General features: G+C 47.6%; 1 protein-coding gene across 1 annotated transcript in view; it reads right to left on the bottom strand.

The window, feature by feature from the left end:
- ADRA1D (adrenoceptor alpha 1D) overlaps nucleotides 1-19,464 on the bottom strand; it is a 47,560-nt gene extending 28,096 nt beyond the window's left edge. The window contains exon 1 of the mRNA XM_027706500.1: nucleotides 18,391-19,464. Coding sequence (XP_027562301.1) covers nucleotides 18,391-19,357 — 967 coding nt within the window. The 5' untranslated portion in view covers nucleotides 19,358-19,464. The remainder of the gene's footprint in view (nucleotides 1-18,390) is intronic.
- Between the last annotated feature and the right edge of the window lie 6 nt (nucleotides 19,465-19,470).

Raw genomic sequence — 19,470 nt, 5'->3', positions numbered from 1 at the left:
AAAACTGTTGCCCCCTGCCCTGTCACTACAGGCCTGGTAAAAAAAAGCCTCTCTCCATCTTTCTTAAAAGCCCCCATTCAGTACTGAAAGGCTGCAATAAGGTCTCCCAAAGCCTTCTCTTCTCCAGGCTGAACAGCCCCAACTCCCCCAGCCTGTTTCCACAGCAGAGGTGCTCCAGTTTCTGGAGCATCTTCATGGCCTCCTCTGGACATGCTCTAACAGCTCCACATGTTTCTTTTGTGCTGGTGCCCCAGAGCTGGAGGCAGGTGGGGATCTCACCTGAGTAGGGTGGAGGGGCAGAATCACCTCCCTCCACCCGCTGCCCACAGCATGGGATGAGCCCAGGGTGCTGCTGGCTTTCCAGGCTGTGAACACACACTGCTGGGTTGTGTCCAGATGTTCCTCTACCAGGGCCCCAAGGGCTGCTCTCCCTTCACCCCCCAGCCTGTACTGACATCCTGCCCTGCCCTCGCACTGGGCTAGTTAAACAAGATGAATCTGAGTGACATAAGATATTCCCCTGGGTGGTGGGTGACAAATCAGTCCAGAGCCCACTGATGGACTCTGTCCTCAGGGAAGGAGGAGGGGTTGGACCAGCTGGGAGATTGCTTCCTGGAGGAGACCCTGGGGTGAAGGTGGTCTCTGCCCTCCTCACACTCTGGAAAATCCGTGATCCTTTGTTCATTCCTTTCGACCTCCCTTGGCTGTGTTCCCTCACAGACCTCCCTGTGGAATAAAGAGGTCTGCTATCAATTACAACCATGGGACAGCTGGTTATAATCTCCTCTTTGATGTCCTGGCACTGAGAAATCTCTGGATGCTCCCACTGGGAGAGAGGGAACAGTCCAGTTTACAGGCTGGCCCTGCAGACTGTCAGGACTCCCTTGGTCCTCGACCTGGGAACCTCCACGGTCATGAACCTGCCCTTGTTCCTCATCTCCTGTGGCACAGGTGTCCCAGCTGTGGCCAACACGAGGAGGTGTGGGTGATACCATCCACCCCAGAGCACCAGGGAGGGATTTTGAGGTAGCACTGGGAAGAATTTTTCCCTGAGCCCAACCTGGTGCCCGACCCTCAGTGATGCTCCCACGGCCCAGTGCACTGACAACTTGCAGACCAACAACGTCAAAGTGACCCCTCCTCCCTGGTTTTTGGCACAGCTCAAGGGTGATTAGTTTTTAAGAGCTGGTGACATCCTTTCTTGCTCTCTGCCACTGCTAATAGTCCATGGGTTTCCTTTGAAAGAGGTCACTTGCTCCCTTAAAATGGCTTTTGGGATATACAGAGCAACGGTGGTGGATTTCAACCTGGGACTTGTTCTGCAAATTCAAAAAATTGGTACAACCAAGAAATATTGTAGCTGTTCATAGCAATAACAAATGTCTTCTTCATTACACAGCCTCCTTAATCACTTTTCACACAGAGATTCCCAAGAGCTTTCCAGCCGTGCCAGGATCTCTCTCCTGACACCATTCTCATGCAGCCTGCCAGAAAAAAAACCCCCATCTGATGATAGCAGGGCAAAAATTTATTGGTTGTCTCTTTCATTCACAGATTAGAGGAGACAAACACAAATTTTCACGTGGGACAAACTCACCAAATTATTTTGGCCAAAGCAGATGAGAGGGAATGAAAGGATTTGGAAAACAAAGGCAAAGTTTCAATATTGAAACTTCTCTAAGCAAAACTTTTCTTTTGGGGTAGAGAGGAACACATCCCAAAGTGCTTTGGATTAAAATTTGCTTATATTTTAGTTTACAAACCAAATACAATCAAAACTCAAGAGGAAATAGGACACTATGGGTCAATTTGAGAGTTTAATTTCCTTTTGTTGGCCCAACTCTTCCCTCAGTTGATCCTAAACCTGCTGATGAAGGACCATTATCAGCCTTCTGGATCTCCCTTGGGTGATTCAACAACATCATTATCCATCTTTTCAATGAAAACATACACATTCCAGTGTTTGATATTCTTCTGTGCATCTGCTGTGGACCACTTGTGGTAGTTCCACAACCTAATGGTGCCCAGAGGTCAACACTTTGCACAGTTAAGCTTACAAAACCAAAGCAATAAAGTCTTTAGAGTGAGGAATTACCATGTTGTAATGGGAATTCCAGCTCCTACACGCATGCTCCTGGATGGAGCTGCAGTCCAAATAGATTTTATTAGTAGGAATAACAAATAATGAATTGTTCCCAAATGATCACATTCTTGCATTCGCTGTTGTTTTGCTGTTTGGTTGTGTTTTTTTTTCCCTGTTTGTTAATGGCAATAAACATCTCAGTTTGCTTTTCATTTGTAGGCCTTTTCTGTGTGGTTTTGCAGACATTCCCAAATTTAATGGAAACATCTGTCTAGTGGGATGTTTTTTACTCCTTACCACTATTTGGGGTAATAGAGGCACAGCTTAGCACTGTGACTGATTTGTCAGCCTTGGTGGTTTCTGACAAAGTCTGCAGGACCCAAAATTCCAGTTTACCTGTCAAAACCTGCCAAAGTGTTTCTGTTTTGTGTAGGGAATGAAATGGAGCAACATGGAATAAGGATAACCTTGGAGAGGATGAAACCAAGGAAAACTTGCTGGTGCTGCTGAAACTTTCTCAAGTGACCAGCCCACCAGCAGCAGAATTGGTTAAAAGAGACATTCAGAGTGGGATGGAGACCAACAGCCCCTCAAGGAGGAAGGACTCAACCTTGTGAAGGAAACAAGCTCTGAATACAAGGACCTGTACAAGTATCAGGGTGACAACAGTGGTGACCCCAATACAAACGCCTAAATTCAGTGTCTTACTTTGCAGAGACATTAAAAATGCCCAAAGCATTGCCTGGGTGCCTGACAGATCCCTCAGGAGGATTTTTACTAACACCAAGAGACAGAGATGTCCATTGGTACAAGAAATGGAGGAGGGAAAAAAAAGCTGAGCCCCTTGTCTGAAGGGCTGGGAGGTGCTTGCAAAGGTCCCAGAGGACATTTTTGGCACTGGAGATGGGAAAGGATGGGACAGCAAGGCTAAGCATAAACTAAGGGTTAGCTAAGAAAAGAGATTCCTAGATTTTTCACCCAAGGAAGTCTTCTAACCCTGAGATTCTTTGCTCCTGTGACTGATGCAAAGGTCTTTTCTCCTTCTTGAGTCCTCAGTGCAGGTGGAGGTATGATCCAGGATCACCTGTATGGAAGAGGTGCAGCCCAGGCTAACTTCCAGTGCCTGTCCACTTGAAGATTCTACTGATGGACTATTTGATGGGAAAAGAGGAAACCAGGTCCTGGTATCACCTATGGCTGGCTCAGTCCCTCTGTCTCTCTCTTCACAAGTAAAGCGATTTTTCATGGGCTGTGACACCTTTTTCAAATGCATGTGGTAGAACTGAATATCATAGAACATGTTGAGCTGGAAGGGACCCATCAGGATTATCGAGTCCAACTCCTGGCCCTGCACAGGACACCCCAAGAATCACACCATGTGCCTGAGAGATGGGATAAAATAAAGTCTCTGTGAACTTGAAATGCAGTCAGTCTTGGTCTGGAGAAGGAGAAGGGTGAGAGGAAGTAATTTGGAAGCGTCAAGAAATAAACAGGGAGAAAGAAAAATGGACTTTCCCAGACCATTTTCTGAGGTGCTTGATATGGTCACCATGGTGACCATAAGTTCGAGAGGCAGATGACTCACATCTGGCAGTGGAGCAGCATTTCTTAATCCATATTCCAGCACTGGCTGATGAGGACCTCGAGACTTCCAGGTGGGACCCGTCCAGTGACCTGGGGAGGTGTTTCCAGCTGATTTTGGAAGGAGGGTCCTTTGGAGAGTCACAACAAAACAGCAACAAAAAAGACGAGCTTACAAAATGGTACAATCCTAAGCATGAACTTGGGCATGGCAGGCAGCAACCATTTATTTTTTTAGACACTTTTCCTTGGACATTTCTGTGGCATGAGCTGGAGGAGTCCAAACCCAGTGCCAACTTAATAGCCAGAGCAACAAACTGCACAGCTTGTGCCATGGCAATCACAGGGGACATCCATCAACACAGTCCAGGTGGTTGCCTTCTCCATCACTTCTCCAGGTGGGAAGTGTGATATGCCACAAATATTGTTGACAGGGACACCAAGGTTATTACCACAAAGCAATACTTGCCCAGACACCCATTTGTATCTTCAAGAACTTGAGTGTGAAGTACAAGGTTGATCTCCTGAAGCATCCAAACCACCAGTGATCTAAGGGGGAGTAAATCCAGATGGACAAGGGGAGGAATATGGATGATAAAGGCAAAAGGGAATTCATTAGGTTGTTCAATGCAACAAGAAGAGGCTACAGGGGAAGAAGACCCCTGACCAGCTGCTGGCCAGAAGGATGAAGGCCAAGAAAAAAACGTAACTACTTAAGGAAGATGGCACAGGCACAAAACTAATTTGCAATGAGACACTGATAGGTTCCCACTGCAAACAATAAAGTTTCCAAGGACTGGATGCAATAGTGATCCAGAATGGCCTCTCCAAAGGCACAGCAGCAGAGTTTCAGGGACTGGGACACACATGAAGCTCAAGTGACTTTGAATGGAATCATGGTTGATCCATTGGGATCTGTAGTGGAAGTCAGTCCTGTCTCAAGGGGGTGACAGCTGCCTGTGGTATTTGCACACCAGAGCCACAGAGGGGTACAGATAGGAGGAGAAACAGGAAGAGGAAGAAGAAGATGAAGAGTTAGGAAGGAAGAAGGCACTTGAGGGATTGCCAGTGCACGTGGTGGGATGGCAGACATGATCACATTTCTGCAATGCTGCTCTCCAATTCTCTTATCTGAATTCTGCTGTGAGCCACCCAGCTCTGCTTTGAGCAGTAAATGTTTGGGTTTGGAGCAAATTATTTTTGTTCCATACGTTAGGCTAATGTTAATTTAATCACCTGTGGTTTCTTTGAGTGCAGGCTGCTGGGTTTGCAGCGAGAGTAGACAGGGAGAAGGAACAGATCTTTTCCAGAACGTGTGGAATACATCCTAACAGGCTGATGGCCCCATTCAATGTAAACACTCTCAACTCAGCCCCCTTCCCTCACTGCCTTTGACTCAAACAGCCACAGACACTGGGAAAGTTCTGTTTTGAATGTAAATACTTTCCCTTGCCCTGTCGTCGCAGCAGGAAAATGAAACCACCCACGTCCTCATTCCCCCGACCTTTGGGGGAAGTTCATGGATCCTTCCTGTAGGAGAGCAGTAGCCACACTGTCCTGCTGGGGTCCTTAAGGGATGCTAATGAATCCCAGGAAGAGGCTGAGCATCATGTGCGTCATATAGAAGAGTTTGGGTTGAAAAGGATATTAGAGAACATCGAGTTCCAACCCTCTGCCATGGGCAGGGACACCTTACACTAGACCAGGCTGCTCCAAGCCCTGCCTAACCTGGGCTTGAATGCTGTGTGGTAATTATATTAATAATTAATAATATTAATTAATCTAAAATTTCCAGTAGCCATTTCAAGGTTAAAGTTTACACACTCATACAATAGCTAAATTTTGTAGTTATTTATCACCTGGGATTATTTTAGTAAGAAACAATCTTATTTAGAAATAATAAATAAGAAATCAATTCTTATTTAGAAATAGTGTATTTCTTTGCAATTTGTGCACGTCTTAGGAGTTAAAATCATTGGTAAAGTTTGTTCATTCTTTATACAGAGACAACATTGGCAGGTGGGCAAAGACCTAAAGCTGTGATGGGAGAAGCTTTGTGTGCACCACCACCTAACCCAACACCTTCCTGTCACTACATGTCCTAAATGGAGAGGCCGAACCCACCACTGACATTCCATGTTTTCCATCTGCTTTGAAAGTCAGTGGAGTCCAAGTTGTCCAGATAAACAGGCCAAGTGATGGAGACTACAAAAGAAACAGACCATTGAAGTCCCTCAGATGACTTTTCTTCTCCATCTCTGCCCATCAGCAAGGATTAAGCCCTTCCTTCAAAGACTTTTATATACATTTCTTACTATTTCTGCCCTGAAGCATTAGGTGTGCCCTTTAATGCTTGGTAGCGACGTCAGGGAAGCCAGACTGATTCCTCACAGGCCATCTGAGAAGGCTGTAGTGACCCATTTATTTCTACTTTCAGGACACAGCTTCGGAATGAGCCTGTGGGAAGGTGCATCTGAGGGAAAGGTGTTGACATGACAAGGTATCAAGCTTCAGGGCACATCCTACGCTCCAGTTTATGGGATGGAGAAAGAAATGTTTGTGTGGGCGTGTTACCAGATGTATCTTACCCAAGGGGTGTCTGGTTTTGTTTTTAATTTCTTGGGAAAGCAATCCAGGGTGCAATTCAAGTCATCTTAAAGAAGACACTGTGGCTGCCCACATGTCTTGTACCACTGGAGATAAATGCCCTGGGATGTCCCTCCTGGTCTCTGGATGTCCCCATAGGAGAGCACAGAGCTCCTCCAGGTTGTGTCTTGCAACCAAAAACCTCATGTGGTTGCTTCACCTACCTTAGGGGATCTTGGGCATGTTTTAGGGAAGTGAATTGCAATCCAAACCTGGATAGCAATCAAGCTCTGGAGGCATGGTCAGTAATGGGAGCTGAGACATCCACCTACCCACAGACAACTACACACAGAAATCTTCACCTGTGAGTCTGGTCCTAATTTCTTTGTTTACCTGCACACCAGAAATAATTACACTCCTTGTTTATCAGAGCCATGGATGAGAAAGGAAGCACTGGTAAGGGGATATTCAGGAAAGGGGACCCAGAGAGGGAGGGTGGTGGCCAAGGAGGTGATCAGATGCAATGAAAAATGGTCCCTTCTCCTTAGGGGCATTCCCAGAAACTACCTGCCAATACCTGCACCACTATTCCCCACTCCTTTGCCCAAATGCTGGCAAAACTGCAGTCTGCCTGAACACAGATACCACTGGGTGCTCTCCTGCCTCCCACATCCATCTGGATCCACTACTTTGAGCTCCTCCGGGCTAGAAATAACACTCCTGTTTGTACATCCCCTGACACAAAAGAGGCTGAAGCACATGACTAATGGGCTTGTGCATCATTAAGGATCTCAGGTAGATCCATCCGCAGAGAGCCCTGAAGTGCTCTAACTCTGTGGTGTCACTGGAAAGGAAGCACCTCATGATTTAATCCCAAACAACTTGGCTTTTGCAAGGCAGAAGGAAGGGAGTGATGCAATATTTGCAAAACTCTTTGCTTTGCTCCTTCTTCTTCTACCTCATTACTCGGAAGTTTGTGAGACACTGGCACAGGTTGCTCAGAGAAGCTGTGGCTGCTCCATCCCTGGAAGTGTCCAAGGCCAGGTTGGACAGGGTTTGGAGCAACCTGGGCTAGTGGGAGGTGTCCCTGCCCGTGGCAGGGGTGTAATGAGATGGTATTTAAGGTCCCTCTCCACCCAAACCATTCCATGAGTCTACGATTCTGTGCTCTTCTCTGAGTGAGGAATACACAGAAAGCAAACCCTCTGATGTGAAGTCCCTCTGTTTTTTTTCCCCAAATCCCCACAAGCCCATGGCTGGATGCCAGCTGGAACGTCACACTGCACATCCACACAGCTTTCCAGATAATTCCTATGGAAAGGGACCCTGGGAACTGAAACAGCCCATGGCTGAAAAACCTTTCTGGTGACCTTTGACAAGTGTCTCTGCAAGAACTTGGCTTCAAAGGTTGAGATTCAAGAGCTGGAGTCTCCTCTGAACCCAAATCCCCTGCTCTCTGCACTCAAACCAGGACATGAGCAGCTGGTGGTGCCTCCACTGCTGTGTTGTGTGTGTGTGCCCCGTGCCCTTCCAAATTGTATTTCTGAGAGCACATCTGGGGTGGGAATACAGGGGTGTCGGGTGCCCTGCCTGGGATTCAGCTGAGAGGGCAAGAAATAACACCACTGCCAGCTTCATCTGGTGACCTGGGGGATCAAAAGTGGGTCTGAGTCCCTGGATTTTGGGGTAACTGCCCTCCATGACCCCTGTGATTACCCATGATTACCTCAGTGATTTGTGAAGCTGGTCTGAGGAACTTTGCAGCTGGAAAACTGACAGGGATGAGATGGAGGTTCCTGTCCCTTTCCCGGTCAAGTTGCCCCAACCTCCTCTTGCCCCATTGCCACAAGAAAAAAGCATCATGCCATGAAGATATTCCCATTCCTCACTGTCTCTGTGCTACAAATCATCAGTTTTACGCTTAGGATATGAATTTCCCTCTAAACAAGCTTATTTTTTATCTTTTCCCTACCTAAATGCTTTCACAAAGGTCTTGTCCATGTCTCCTGGACTCAACTATGGCACAGCCCTTCCAGCAGAGTCTGGGGCAGGATTCTTTTGTAGTGGGGGCTGTTTCCTGCTCAGTGTTTGCATAATTGATCCTTTAATTGGAGATCTCTTTGCCTTCCTTATTTTTTTGGGATTTTTTTCCCCATCATGGACCTCTTTTGCAGTCTGGCTCTTGGGCTTCTGCATCCACTTGCAACAGCCTTGCAGGGGAATGAAGCCAGGAGTTCTTTAATTCAGGAGATCAGGCAGGATAACCCCTGTGATTTGTTCCAGCCTTTGACTCACTGGGGGAAGTACAGATCCCATTAAACGTGATAAATAAACAAACTCCTCAACACAAGAGGGGAAGGCCTGATTCCAGGTCCTGAACCCACGTGGCACCAACAACCTCGTGTTCCTACAGCTCCAGGCACATTTCTCAGGCAGATTTGTGTTGGAGAGAGCTGGCTGGAGCCAGTCCTGTATTCCCTATATCCCGCTGATCTTCCTTAGCTGAATGTCATCAGTGTGACAACCCACTGTGAGCAACAGGAAAGGCAGCTTGGACTTGTCTGGGGCAGGGATTTCTCCCAGCAGGAATCCCTTGTAAATGGCTTTTTAAAATTTTTTTTTTCCCCCAGCTACTGGAGGGAGTAAAAATAAAAGTTGCATTTCAGGGGCCTTAATGACTGAGTTGTGAATTCCCTCAGGTTGGAAACTTCCCAGAAGCAGGAAATGCCCTCTCTTGATCGAGCTGGCAGTTGGTTTTCTGCCACCAGACCTGGTGGTTCTCGGGCTTGGCTCCAAGTGCATCAGCTACGAGCCCTCTCAGAGAAAGGCTATTCATTAGGAGCAGCTAAAAAACCATATCCTGTTCCAGCCACTCCAGTAAATCCTTCCTTGGGCTAATCTCACCCATAAATAATGGTGCAGGGAGAAGTACACCCTTCTGTTTCCATGGGACAGTTTCATACAGCACCAAATCTGAGAAAGCAGGGCAGGCAGAAGCAGAATCATGGAATCACAGAATCAAGGAATCATGAGGGTTGGAAAAGGCCTCCAAGATCATCAAGTCCAACTGTTCCCCCATCACTGCCAAGGCCACCATTGAACCACGTCCCCAAGTGCCACATCCACATGGCTTTTAAACCCCTCTAGTGACGGTGACTTCATGGGAAACCTGTTTCAGTGCTTGACAACCCTTTCCATGAAGAATTGTTTCCTAAACATCATCCTGGTCAGAGAACAAAGCTGATTCAGTAGAATCACAGAACCAACTCAACACAACAAGGGTCAAGTTATCCCGTAATGAATGATGGAAATAAATCTCCTGCTTAGACACCTTCAGAGGACTTGGAAATTTTGTGTGTAAAAAGGATGAGAAGATGGAACAACTTGGGCTGGTAAAAAAGTCTAAACACCTATTAACTGGAAAACTGGATTTCTCACCACATACATTTCATGACAGAAACTCTTTACGGCCTTCTTTTGCCCAAACACCAACCAACCAAACCCTGAAATACTTTCTATTGCCAGTGACAATGACATTCTTCTGAGAGGTGCAGTTCAGCTGCTTTCCTGTTACTACTTGCCTGGAGGTTGGTATGACCCGTGAGGCACCATCTGAAAGAGGAGAGGTTAAATTAGATATTAAGAGGAAATTCTTCCCTGTGAGGGTGGGGAGGCCCTGGCACAGGTTGCCCAGAGAAGCTGTGGCTGCCCCTGGATCCCTGGAAGTGTCCAAGGCCAGGTTGGATGGGGCTTGGAGCAACCTGGGCTAGTGGAAGGTGCCCCTGCCCATGGCAGGGGGGTGGAACAAGGTGGTCTTTGAGGTCCCTTCCAACTCAAACCATTCCATGATTCTTTGGTGGTTCTATGAAATGAGCACCACAGGGGACTGCAGGGCAGCAGAAATGCCCATCAGACACCATCAGGTCATTGCTCTTGAAAGCATTTCCTCAGCAAACTCCAGTCTTGCTAAACTTCCCAGCCTTGACAACTCCCCAGAAATGTTCTCTCTTTACAGAATTTGGCCGTATTGAACCAGCTTTGTCTAATTCCTTCCCTGTCCTGACATAAAGAATCCCTAACCCCACTAGAGTGAAATGTCTTTGCTCTGACAGAGCTTTTTACACTCCAGCCTGTCCCCGTAACACTCATGACAGGAACCAGAGGCTGTGTTTTTCCTGCCATCTTTCTCAGCTGTGGCCATCTCATGTTATCTCACGTTTGGCAGAACAAACTCAGCTTGTTACAAAGGCACAGAATGGAAAACTTTACCTAATAGTCAATGTTTGGCACTAAAAACTGGGACTTTACTCCAGAAGGATCCCATAATGTCAAAAGGTACTATCAGCCCTACCTAGAATAGAGCACAGTAATCACAGCAAAGAAAACTCCTGCCTGATCAATCACAAGATAATTTAGGTTGCTCTCCCAAGGAAATACACTTGTTTTCTGAAGTGCCTTGGGCAAAAATGCTCCATGTAATCACTAAAGTGAGCACTTATAATTAAAACTCTACAGGGATCATGAAGCCTTGACACTCTTACTTGCTAATGTGACATACCTAAGTCATGCTGGAGGTTTTTTTGTGGCAAAACCAATTAAAAGCAAGTTGGCAATAAGAGATCAGCCAACCACCTTGCATGACCATACAAAAGAGCAGCCCACCCTTTTGCTCATTTTTTGTTACATCACATTAACCAGATTATAAGGACTAACAAGCAAATATTTACCCAAATACAAATTAACGAGGATAGATCAGACTAATTAAAAACTCCTTCTCAGAATATTCAGGACGAAGTTTCATCAAATATAATAAAACCATCAGACCCAGCTTGACATAGATGATTTTAAGGTTATGTGGTGTATTTTTGTATTGGTTCCAAAACCCCTGTTGAGAGATTTTATAACATTTTGCCCACTGAATCCCAGTAGTCTTAAGTTTTTCAAGATCTATTTTTTTCCTGTTTGTGGTACATCCCTTTAGCAACTGCCTCCAGATGCGTCAAGACTGTGCCATATAAAAAGACACTTGGCTTTAAATAGTTTTGTTTGGTGGTGCAGTGGATAGACTGGAAGCAGAGTAATCCCACACACAGGTCGTGGGAGATTTGGGTCCTAATTCCAATCACTGCATTCCTTTGGCCAGGCAGAGGCAAAGCAGATGTCCAAATCTGGGTGCCCAAATAATTATCTGAGGTCCAGAATGAGGTGTTTCTTATAGCAGCAATAACTGTACTGAGCCCCTCCATCCATCTCTGGCCTTCCACGCAGGTAATGGGCAGGAAAGGAACCCCACACACTCAGCTGGGCTCCAAATAGTTGTTTTTGGCTGGCTATTTCCAAACAAACATAGACTGTCTCCCTGCTGTTCTGCACTCTGGTGGCTTCTGCACTGGGGCCACATGGAGAGAATCAACACTGCCTGATGCTTTAGCTACATAACTTACTCACAGGCTTGTTATCCATGTGCCTGCTTGTAATTCTCTCCTGTGTCCTTCTGCAGGACGTGTTTTCCCTGGAGAGAAGCCCAGCTCCCAGTTGCTTTTTCCTCAGTGTTTCTCTAGACAGACACAATCACTGCAGGTGACTCCCAGCCAGGTGCCCTGTGCCTGGACTGTTCCTCCAGTGCTATCCCAGTGGGATGTACACCCCCACGTGTCCCTGTGTAGGATCCCTGCTGTCATGCCCTAGGAATGACACTGGAAGGCTTCAGCACAGCCCTGGTGTCATTGCAGATACTCTGAGTGGGAAAAAGAGAAGCAGAAATCACATCTGAGGGCTGCTGAAGCAACAGTAAAATTTTTCTGGGAAAAGCAATGGATTTCCCCTCATTCCAGTGCTTTAAGAATAACCTTGAAATGGCTCAGGAATGGTTTGGGGCCAAGTGGTCTTTCCCTGGGAAAGGGAGATGGGCTGGAAGACCCATCCATCCATCCATCCATCCATCCATCCATTCCCTATAATTGAATGAATTTATGCTAATTTGGCATGAGCCCATTTCATGGAAACATCCTGTGGTGCCTCTTGTTTGGATGATGTCCCATAAATCCAACCAGAGCTTTTGAGACTCCATCAATGTCTTTGCTGGTGTTTTTAATCAACGTATGGTTCCCGTGAACCAGGTTCAACAGGGGACATGTGGCAGATGGAATAGTTCATCCCAGTTGCTCTTGTTCCAGGTTGATCTGATGCTCTGGGTCATAAAGAGTTATTAGAAAGCAATTGGCATTCCTTTTTCCATGTCAATTTTGCCACTTCCACCACAGCTCAGAAAATTTCTGGAGACACAAGGAACTGCCCTGACAATCAAAGTAATTAAATGTTCTATCTTTCAGCCTCCTACTTTCAAATCACCTTTCCTATCAAGTCCCCCTGCATAAAACCACACTAAAGAAATTGGTTTTTTTCTGGGATTGTGTCTTGTGGTAGATTTTTAGTGAGTATTTTCTGATGCCTAACCAGGGGCCGAGCTTGCTCTGCAACCTTCCTTCTGTGAGGGAGAGTAAAAAAGTTTCATCTCCTTTACTTGTCTCTCCATTCTTAGGGGAACTTGGTATATTGAGGACTTTTAGCACTTTCTCAAATGTGATTGAAGTTGATGATGGGTTGCACCAAAAACAGGGTGACCAGCAGGTCAAGAGAGGGGAATCTCTCCCTCTGCCCGTGTCTCAGGTGAGACCCCCCCCTGCAGAGCTGCCTCCAGCCCTGGGAACAACAGCACAAGGAGATGGAGCTGCTGCAGAGAGTCCAGAGGAGGCCCCGGAGCTGCTGCCAGGGCTGGAGCCCCTCTGCTCTGGAGCCAGGCTGGGAGAGCTGGGGGGTTCCCCTGGAGAAGAGAAGGCTCCAGGGAGAGCTGAGAGCCCCTTGCAGGGCCTAAAGGGGCTCCAGGAGAGCTGGAGAGGGACTGGGGACAAGGACATGGAGTGATGGGACAAGGAGAAATGTTTTTAAACTACCAGAGGGAAGGGTTAAATTAGATATTAGGAAGAAACTGTTCCCTGTGAGGGTGGGGAGGCCCTGGCACAGGTTGCCCAGAGAAGTGTCCAAGGCCAGGTTGGACAGGGCTTGGAGCAACCTGGGCTAGTGGAAGGTGTCCCTGCATATGGCAGGAGATTGGAATGTGTTTAAGGAGTGTTTAAGGTCCCTTCCAACCCAAACCATTCTGATTCTGCCATGAAAGAGTTCATCAGGTGGTGAAAACTTCCATGCTCTCAGGCACAGAGCAATGACATAAGCCCTTTTTTTTTCATCAGGAAACCATGCTAAATGCTCTTATATCACAGTAGAATTAGATTCTCCATGTCTACCAGAACAGACCCGGTCTCATCTGAAATGTGCTTTTACCTACAGCGTCATCCCCATCATTTATTTTGCGAGTGGCAGCTCCTGAAGTTGAGCACTGCTACGCCTCTGTGAGCCCATCTTCTCCAAAATGCTTTGTGAAAGGACTCCTGCCCTGTGAAAAACAGCATCTACAAACACATTTTTGTTTTGGTTCGAAGGAGACCTTTCTGAGCCTCGCTGGTGTAGCATCTGCCTTTCCTTCAGGGTGCAGGTGGAAAAGCCAGGACACTCTTTTTCTGGCTCATCCCTGGAAATGAGCATCAGCTCTCACCACAGGCACAGCGAGTCACCAGTCCAAGGCAAACATTAGACTCTGAACGTGGAGGGCTTTGCTCATCCTGAGGGATCTCTTAAGTCATTCCTTGTCCGGGTAACCTGTTGCTTGTGGAAGGATGGAGTAAAGGGAGCCTTGGGTTGTGATTCCCTTGCGTGGCACTAACTCAGGTGCTGCTGTGCTTTCTCACACCGGTCTTGATTTCCAACCCAATCCAAGAATAACAAACATGGGAGCCCTTCACTATGCTTCTTAAAAGACAAGGGCCATTGAGGTGTGTAAATCACGACCCTGGGTACCAGCTAGTGCATCCTTGATCCCAAGAGATGCTTGTTTTCTCTGGGGTGGTGGTGGAGAAGGTCTCTAATTGCACTCCCGAGATGGCCCCATTTGGGGACCCACATTGCCTTTGCATGGTCCCCAGATGAGGAGTGGATGGGGATCAGGGCTCCATCCCTCCTCCTAGTCTTAATTAGTTCCCCCTGGATCAGGCTTCAGAAAGCAGGTGACTATCTATCTATAGGTGTTGGGTAGGGGGTTCTTGTTCCTTGACCACCTTGCACAGGTGCCCCTACTCCAAGGGCAAACCCAGCACCTAACTTTTAGCAGAGTTTTCCACTAGCAGAAGAGCCAGTGAAGACTCTACAGAATCATGAAATTGTTAAATTTGAAAAAGCCCTCCGGGATGATCAAATCCAACCATTCCCCCAGCACTGCCAAGGCCACCACTAAACCACATTCACACATTTAAATCCCTCCAGGGATGGGGATTCCAACACTTCCCTGGGCAGCCTGCTCCAATGCTCCAAGCTCCATCCAATCTGGCCCTGAACACTTCCAGGGATGGGGCATCCACAACCTCTCCACCACCCTCTGAGTAAAGAATTTCTTCCTAACATCTAACCTTGCTGTCAGTTCAAAAACATTACCCCTTGTCCTGTCACTATCTACCCACATAAAAAGTCACTCTGCCTCCTTTTTATGAGTCCCCTTAAGTCCTGGAAGATGCTCTAAGGTCTCCCTGGAGCCTTCTCTTCTTCAGGCTGAACACCCCCAGCTCTCTCAGCCTGTCTCCAGAACAGAGGGGCTCCACCCCTTTGATCATCTTTGTGGTCTGACACAAGCAAAGGGAGATGAATCCTGTCCTATAAACCAGCCTTAAACTCTTTGCCCACACCTCTGAAAAGTCTCCAGTTATGTTCTCCAGACAGGTGTTTGCTAAGGGAAGAGGAATCCTGCCTCAAACCCCACCACCACCACCCAGGATCCCGAGACAGAGCAGTTTTTAGAGCTCCACTGCTCACCCAGCAAGGGCATCACCCTCACATGGGGAATTAGGATTTCATCTCGGGTTGAAGAACCCGCTGCTTGAAGAGTCTTATTAGCCACAACACTGTTAATTTTGTTTAAACTCCTGGTGATGGCATCCCATGTATCACACACCCAAGAGTGAGCTAAATTATTCAGCTGATAAACAGACCATGGAGATATTGGGGAGTTTGAGATGATTTAAAGAAAGATCACTGTAGGTCGTTCAAGCACTGAGAAACAGCTGACAGCATTCAACACACACACAGACTGTATTATTCAAAATTACTGGTTATTTCAGCTTTTCAACCCTGATGTGATAAATATTGCTCCTGTGTAACTAATGTGGAAACTATTCTGCAGAGAGCTGCAAAGATCCGTGCAGACTCACAGACACCGACGGCGGAGCCAGCGCGGAAGTTTGGGAGTGCTCAGGGAATGCTAAGCAGAGCTGAGAGTCTTTTTTCACTCGACAAATTTTCTTATCCCTAAAAAGTATAATCAGATGACAGCGAACAGTGCGAGCCAAGGACGATTTCTTGCAAATTCATGTCAAAGAGGAAAAAAAAACAGTCAAAACATTTGGATATTTTCGGAAGAAAATAGATCCCTTATTCACTTCATTTTAATGCAAGAGCTCACTTTGAAATGTCTCTGAGCACTCATTTTTTAATGAACTCCCATTTACTCAAATTGAAACAATACATTTCACTTCAGTTTAAAGTTATTTAGTTTCTCACGAGAATTTAATTTTCATTTAAAATGCGTATAAATATCATTTCCAGTTGGTCCCAAATTATTTCACCTATTTTTGTCTAACAAACAAATAAAACCCATTCTACTTAAACACATTTACAGCCTTCTTTTCAAGGAGAATTGGCCCCAGTGTGTTTCAGATTGTGAATTTACAGTGGACTTCGCTGATTTCTGTGAGTTTCAGACTCATGTCCTGAGCCGTAAAATCCGAGATTAGAAGTTTCTGTTCTCCTCCCAGATAGCCCCTGAACGATTCTGAGATTTGAATAGGAAAACTGCAATTAATGAAGGGTGGGGAAATGAGAAGCAGAATATTTTGTAGTCATAAAATAAATGAAGTTTTGCCGTGTTTATGTTATACACATAATACAGCAGGAAGTAAAGATCAAAGCCGTGTTTATAAAGGACTTGGCAAGTTGTGTGCTCGGAGGGCTCATGGGAGGTACTTCAAGAATGAAGTTTGGATTTTTAGCTGGTGGAAATCACCGTGTCTCCTTTGACTTCTGCACAACGTTAGTGATCTACACCAGCAGAAAAGCTGGTTCAAGGGTTTCAAGGGAGAACAGATACATAAAGCAAAATATTTTTTTATTTCTACTGAAAAGTATTCGTCTCCTGTTTGTTCTCTATTTCCAAGTACTGGGAGTAACTCAGAGGAACAGGATCCCATTTCCCAGCTTCATTAGCTGCCAGGTTGGCATGGAGTTGAAACTACATGATCTTTAATGACCCTTCCAACCCAAACCATTCTGTGATTCTGTGATTTTAAGGTGTAAAGGTGTGAGTGAGGTTTGGAGCTGGTTCTTGCTGGTTCTGGCTGAGGAGGAGAGTATCAGACTGGGGCTGCCCAGAGAGCTCAGCCTTTGGGTACTGGCATCTACCTGAACTCCACAATTCCCAAACTATTTATTTGCAGGCTACAACCCCCTCCAATGTACCTGCTCAGTGAAAGGGAAAGTGAGGCATGGTCGGACAGGGCAATTAATCTCAGGTCTTGCAGAGAGAGCAGCTCAGTGCAGCCTTACTGCTCCCTGCCTGAGTTTTACCATGAACTGCAATGCTCACAACAGGGTGAAAACTCTCCACAGCAGCGATTTCACTCCCGTGGGGAGCTGAGATAAATTCCCCAAATACCACCCTCACCCAGACAGAGAAACTGGAGCAAAGAAGTACGAGACAGCAGCATGGTGAGAGAAGACATGCACAGCCCTGATCCACCACTCCAGGGACACCTCAGCTCCCAAGACACCATCAATCCTGGTGATTTATCCCACTGGAGGGTGTCTCACAGCCCTGGGCTCCAGCTGTCCCCAGGGGGACAGCCCCAGTGCTGGAGGAAGCTCAAAACCTCCGCAGGTCAAAATCTATCCCGTGGTCACGATGCTGTTTCCACTGACTTGAGAGGGAGCCTCGAGCAAGAGGATTTGAAAAACCCTGAGAAAAAGTGCAGAACCAGCTGTACTGCTTCCCTGGCCGCAGGGTTGGTGGGACACAAGTCCCTGGTGGGCTGTGGGACACGTGGGTCCCCGCTGGCAGATGGAGTGACAGACCTCTCTGCTTTGCTGAGCCCTGTGCAAAAGGTTGGTGCTGACATCCACAAGTTATTTTAACCTCTATTTCCCCCCCTCCAGGTTTAGTTACAGCATTCCAGGGGGCTCATCCGGTCCCCTGAGCTGGGTGCTGGTTCAGTGAGGTGGTGAGGAAGAGCACTGGCATCCCTGCACTGGTGCTGGAAGGGGATGTTGCTTTGGACATCACACGTCCCCAGCACATTCTGTGCCTGCTCAACCTCCTCTGCACGCCTCATCTGCATCCTTTTCACAGACAACTTGCCAAAACTTTAGAGCACAACTTGTCAGACAACCCTAAAGGAGCACCCAGTGTCCTGGGAAATCACACAGGATCTTCTCCCATCACCCTTAGATAATACCTGGTCCTGCTCCAGGTTCCTGCACAACAATGACATCCTGGGAAGTCAGTGAGACTTATACTTCAGACTCTGACACTCCCTGGGGAGATCAAACCTCACTCATCTCCAACAGAGGTGGGAGCCCTGGACCCACAGAGGCACATTCAGGTGCCTTTCTCAAACTGGGAGGAAGGGAGGACAGCAAAACTCTTTGGAGACCACTGTGCCATAATGACAGCCTGTTTGAAACAGAGCTGCTTGCTCCTTAGCCTGAACTTCATTATTTAAAATGCTGAATGCAGAATGAATTAATTAAAGCAATTATTATGCTGCTATTTTATTCATTTGCTATTTACTTTGATTATATGAGTTTGCTTAATAAATATTGAGTGTTAATTAACTGAATTGATTCATTGCTGGTTTATTCACCTATGAATTACCTATCCCTCACATCCATGCGTGAGTTGTGTCCTGAAAGTTTGTCCCAAGGAGCAGGTCCCCAAGGATCCAGTCACAGGAAGCAGGGCTGGGAGGGGGGATGGGGTCACTTACCAAAAGGCAGGATGAAGAAGAAGGGGAACCAGCAGAGGATGAAAACACCCACGACGATGGCGAGAGTCTTGGCTGCCTTTTTCTCACGGGAGAACTTGAGGAGCCGCACGGAGAGGGAGCTCCTGAAGTTGTGCCCCTTGCTCCGGGTGCTGGAGAGAGGCTCCTCCAGGACGCTGCGGCAGTGGATGCGCAGAACCACCTCCATGGATTTATTCCTCTCCTTCTTGACCCCTGCCTCCAAGCTCCGGGTGGTCCGCCTGGCCACCACGTAGATCCTGAAGTACATCACCAGGATGACCATGAGGGGCAAGTAGAAGGAGAAGAGGGAGGAGAACAGGGCATAGCCTGGCTCCTCTGTGATGCTGCAGATGCTCTCATCCTGCGGCGGCGGCTCCTTCCACCCCAGCAGGGGCCCGATGGAGATGACCATGGAGGAGAGCCAGACCACCACGAGGATGACCCCCGCCTTCCTCTCGGTCATGATCGTGGGGTACTTGAGGGAGTACTTGACGCCGATGTACCTGTCCACGGAGATGATGCACAGGCTCATGATGGAGGCAGAGCAGCACAGCACGTCCACCGCCGCCCAGATGTTGCAGAAGATGCGCCCGAACACCCAGAAGCCCAACACCTCCAGGGTGGCCGAGAAGGGCAGCACGGTGGTGCTGAGCAGCAGGTCGGCGATGGCCAGGTTGACGATGAAGTAGTTGGTGACCGTCTGCAGGTGCCGGTTGCAAGCCACCGACAGGATGACCAGGATGTTCCCCACGATGGCCGAGAGGATGAACACGGCCAGGAAGACCCCGACGCCCACCGCCTGCACGTCCAAGGCGAAAGTCAGCGTGGTGCCGTTGCCGTCGGGGCTCTCCTCACCCTGCAGCCCCCAGGACCGGTTGGCACCGCTCTGGCTGCCCTGTCCCGTCCGGTTCCCACTCAAGCTGCCATTGCTCAGCTCGGGGAAAGTCATTGTAGAGAAAGTCCGGGCTCCATGGAGGGCGAGGAGAAAGCGGTGCCGAGGCGCAGCTCCCCCGGCATGATCCCCGGCCGGCAGCCCCCGCCTAGACCCGGCTCCGCACCCCG

Source organism: Neopelma chrysocephalum, unplaced genomic scaffold, assembly GCF_003984885.1.
Source record: "Neopelma chrysocephalum unplaced genomic scaffold, ASM398488v2 Primary Assembly neopelma1_380, whole genome shotgun sequence".
NCBI classification, from domain to species: Eukaryota; Metazoa; Chordata; class Aves; order Passeriformes; family Pipridae; genus Neopelma; species Neopelma chrysocephalum.
The sequence above is the reverse complement of the archived record's forward strand: the minus strand, read 5'-3'. Positions and strand labels throughout refer to the sequence as shown.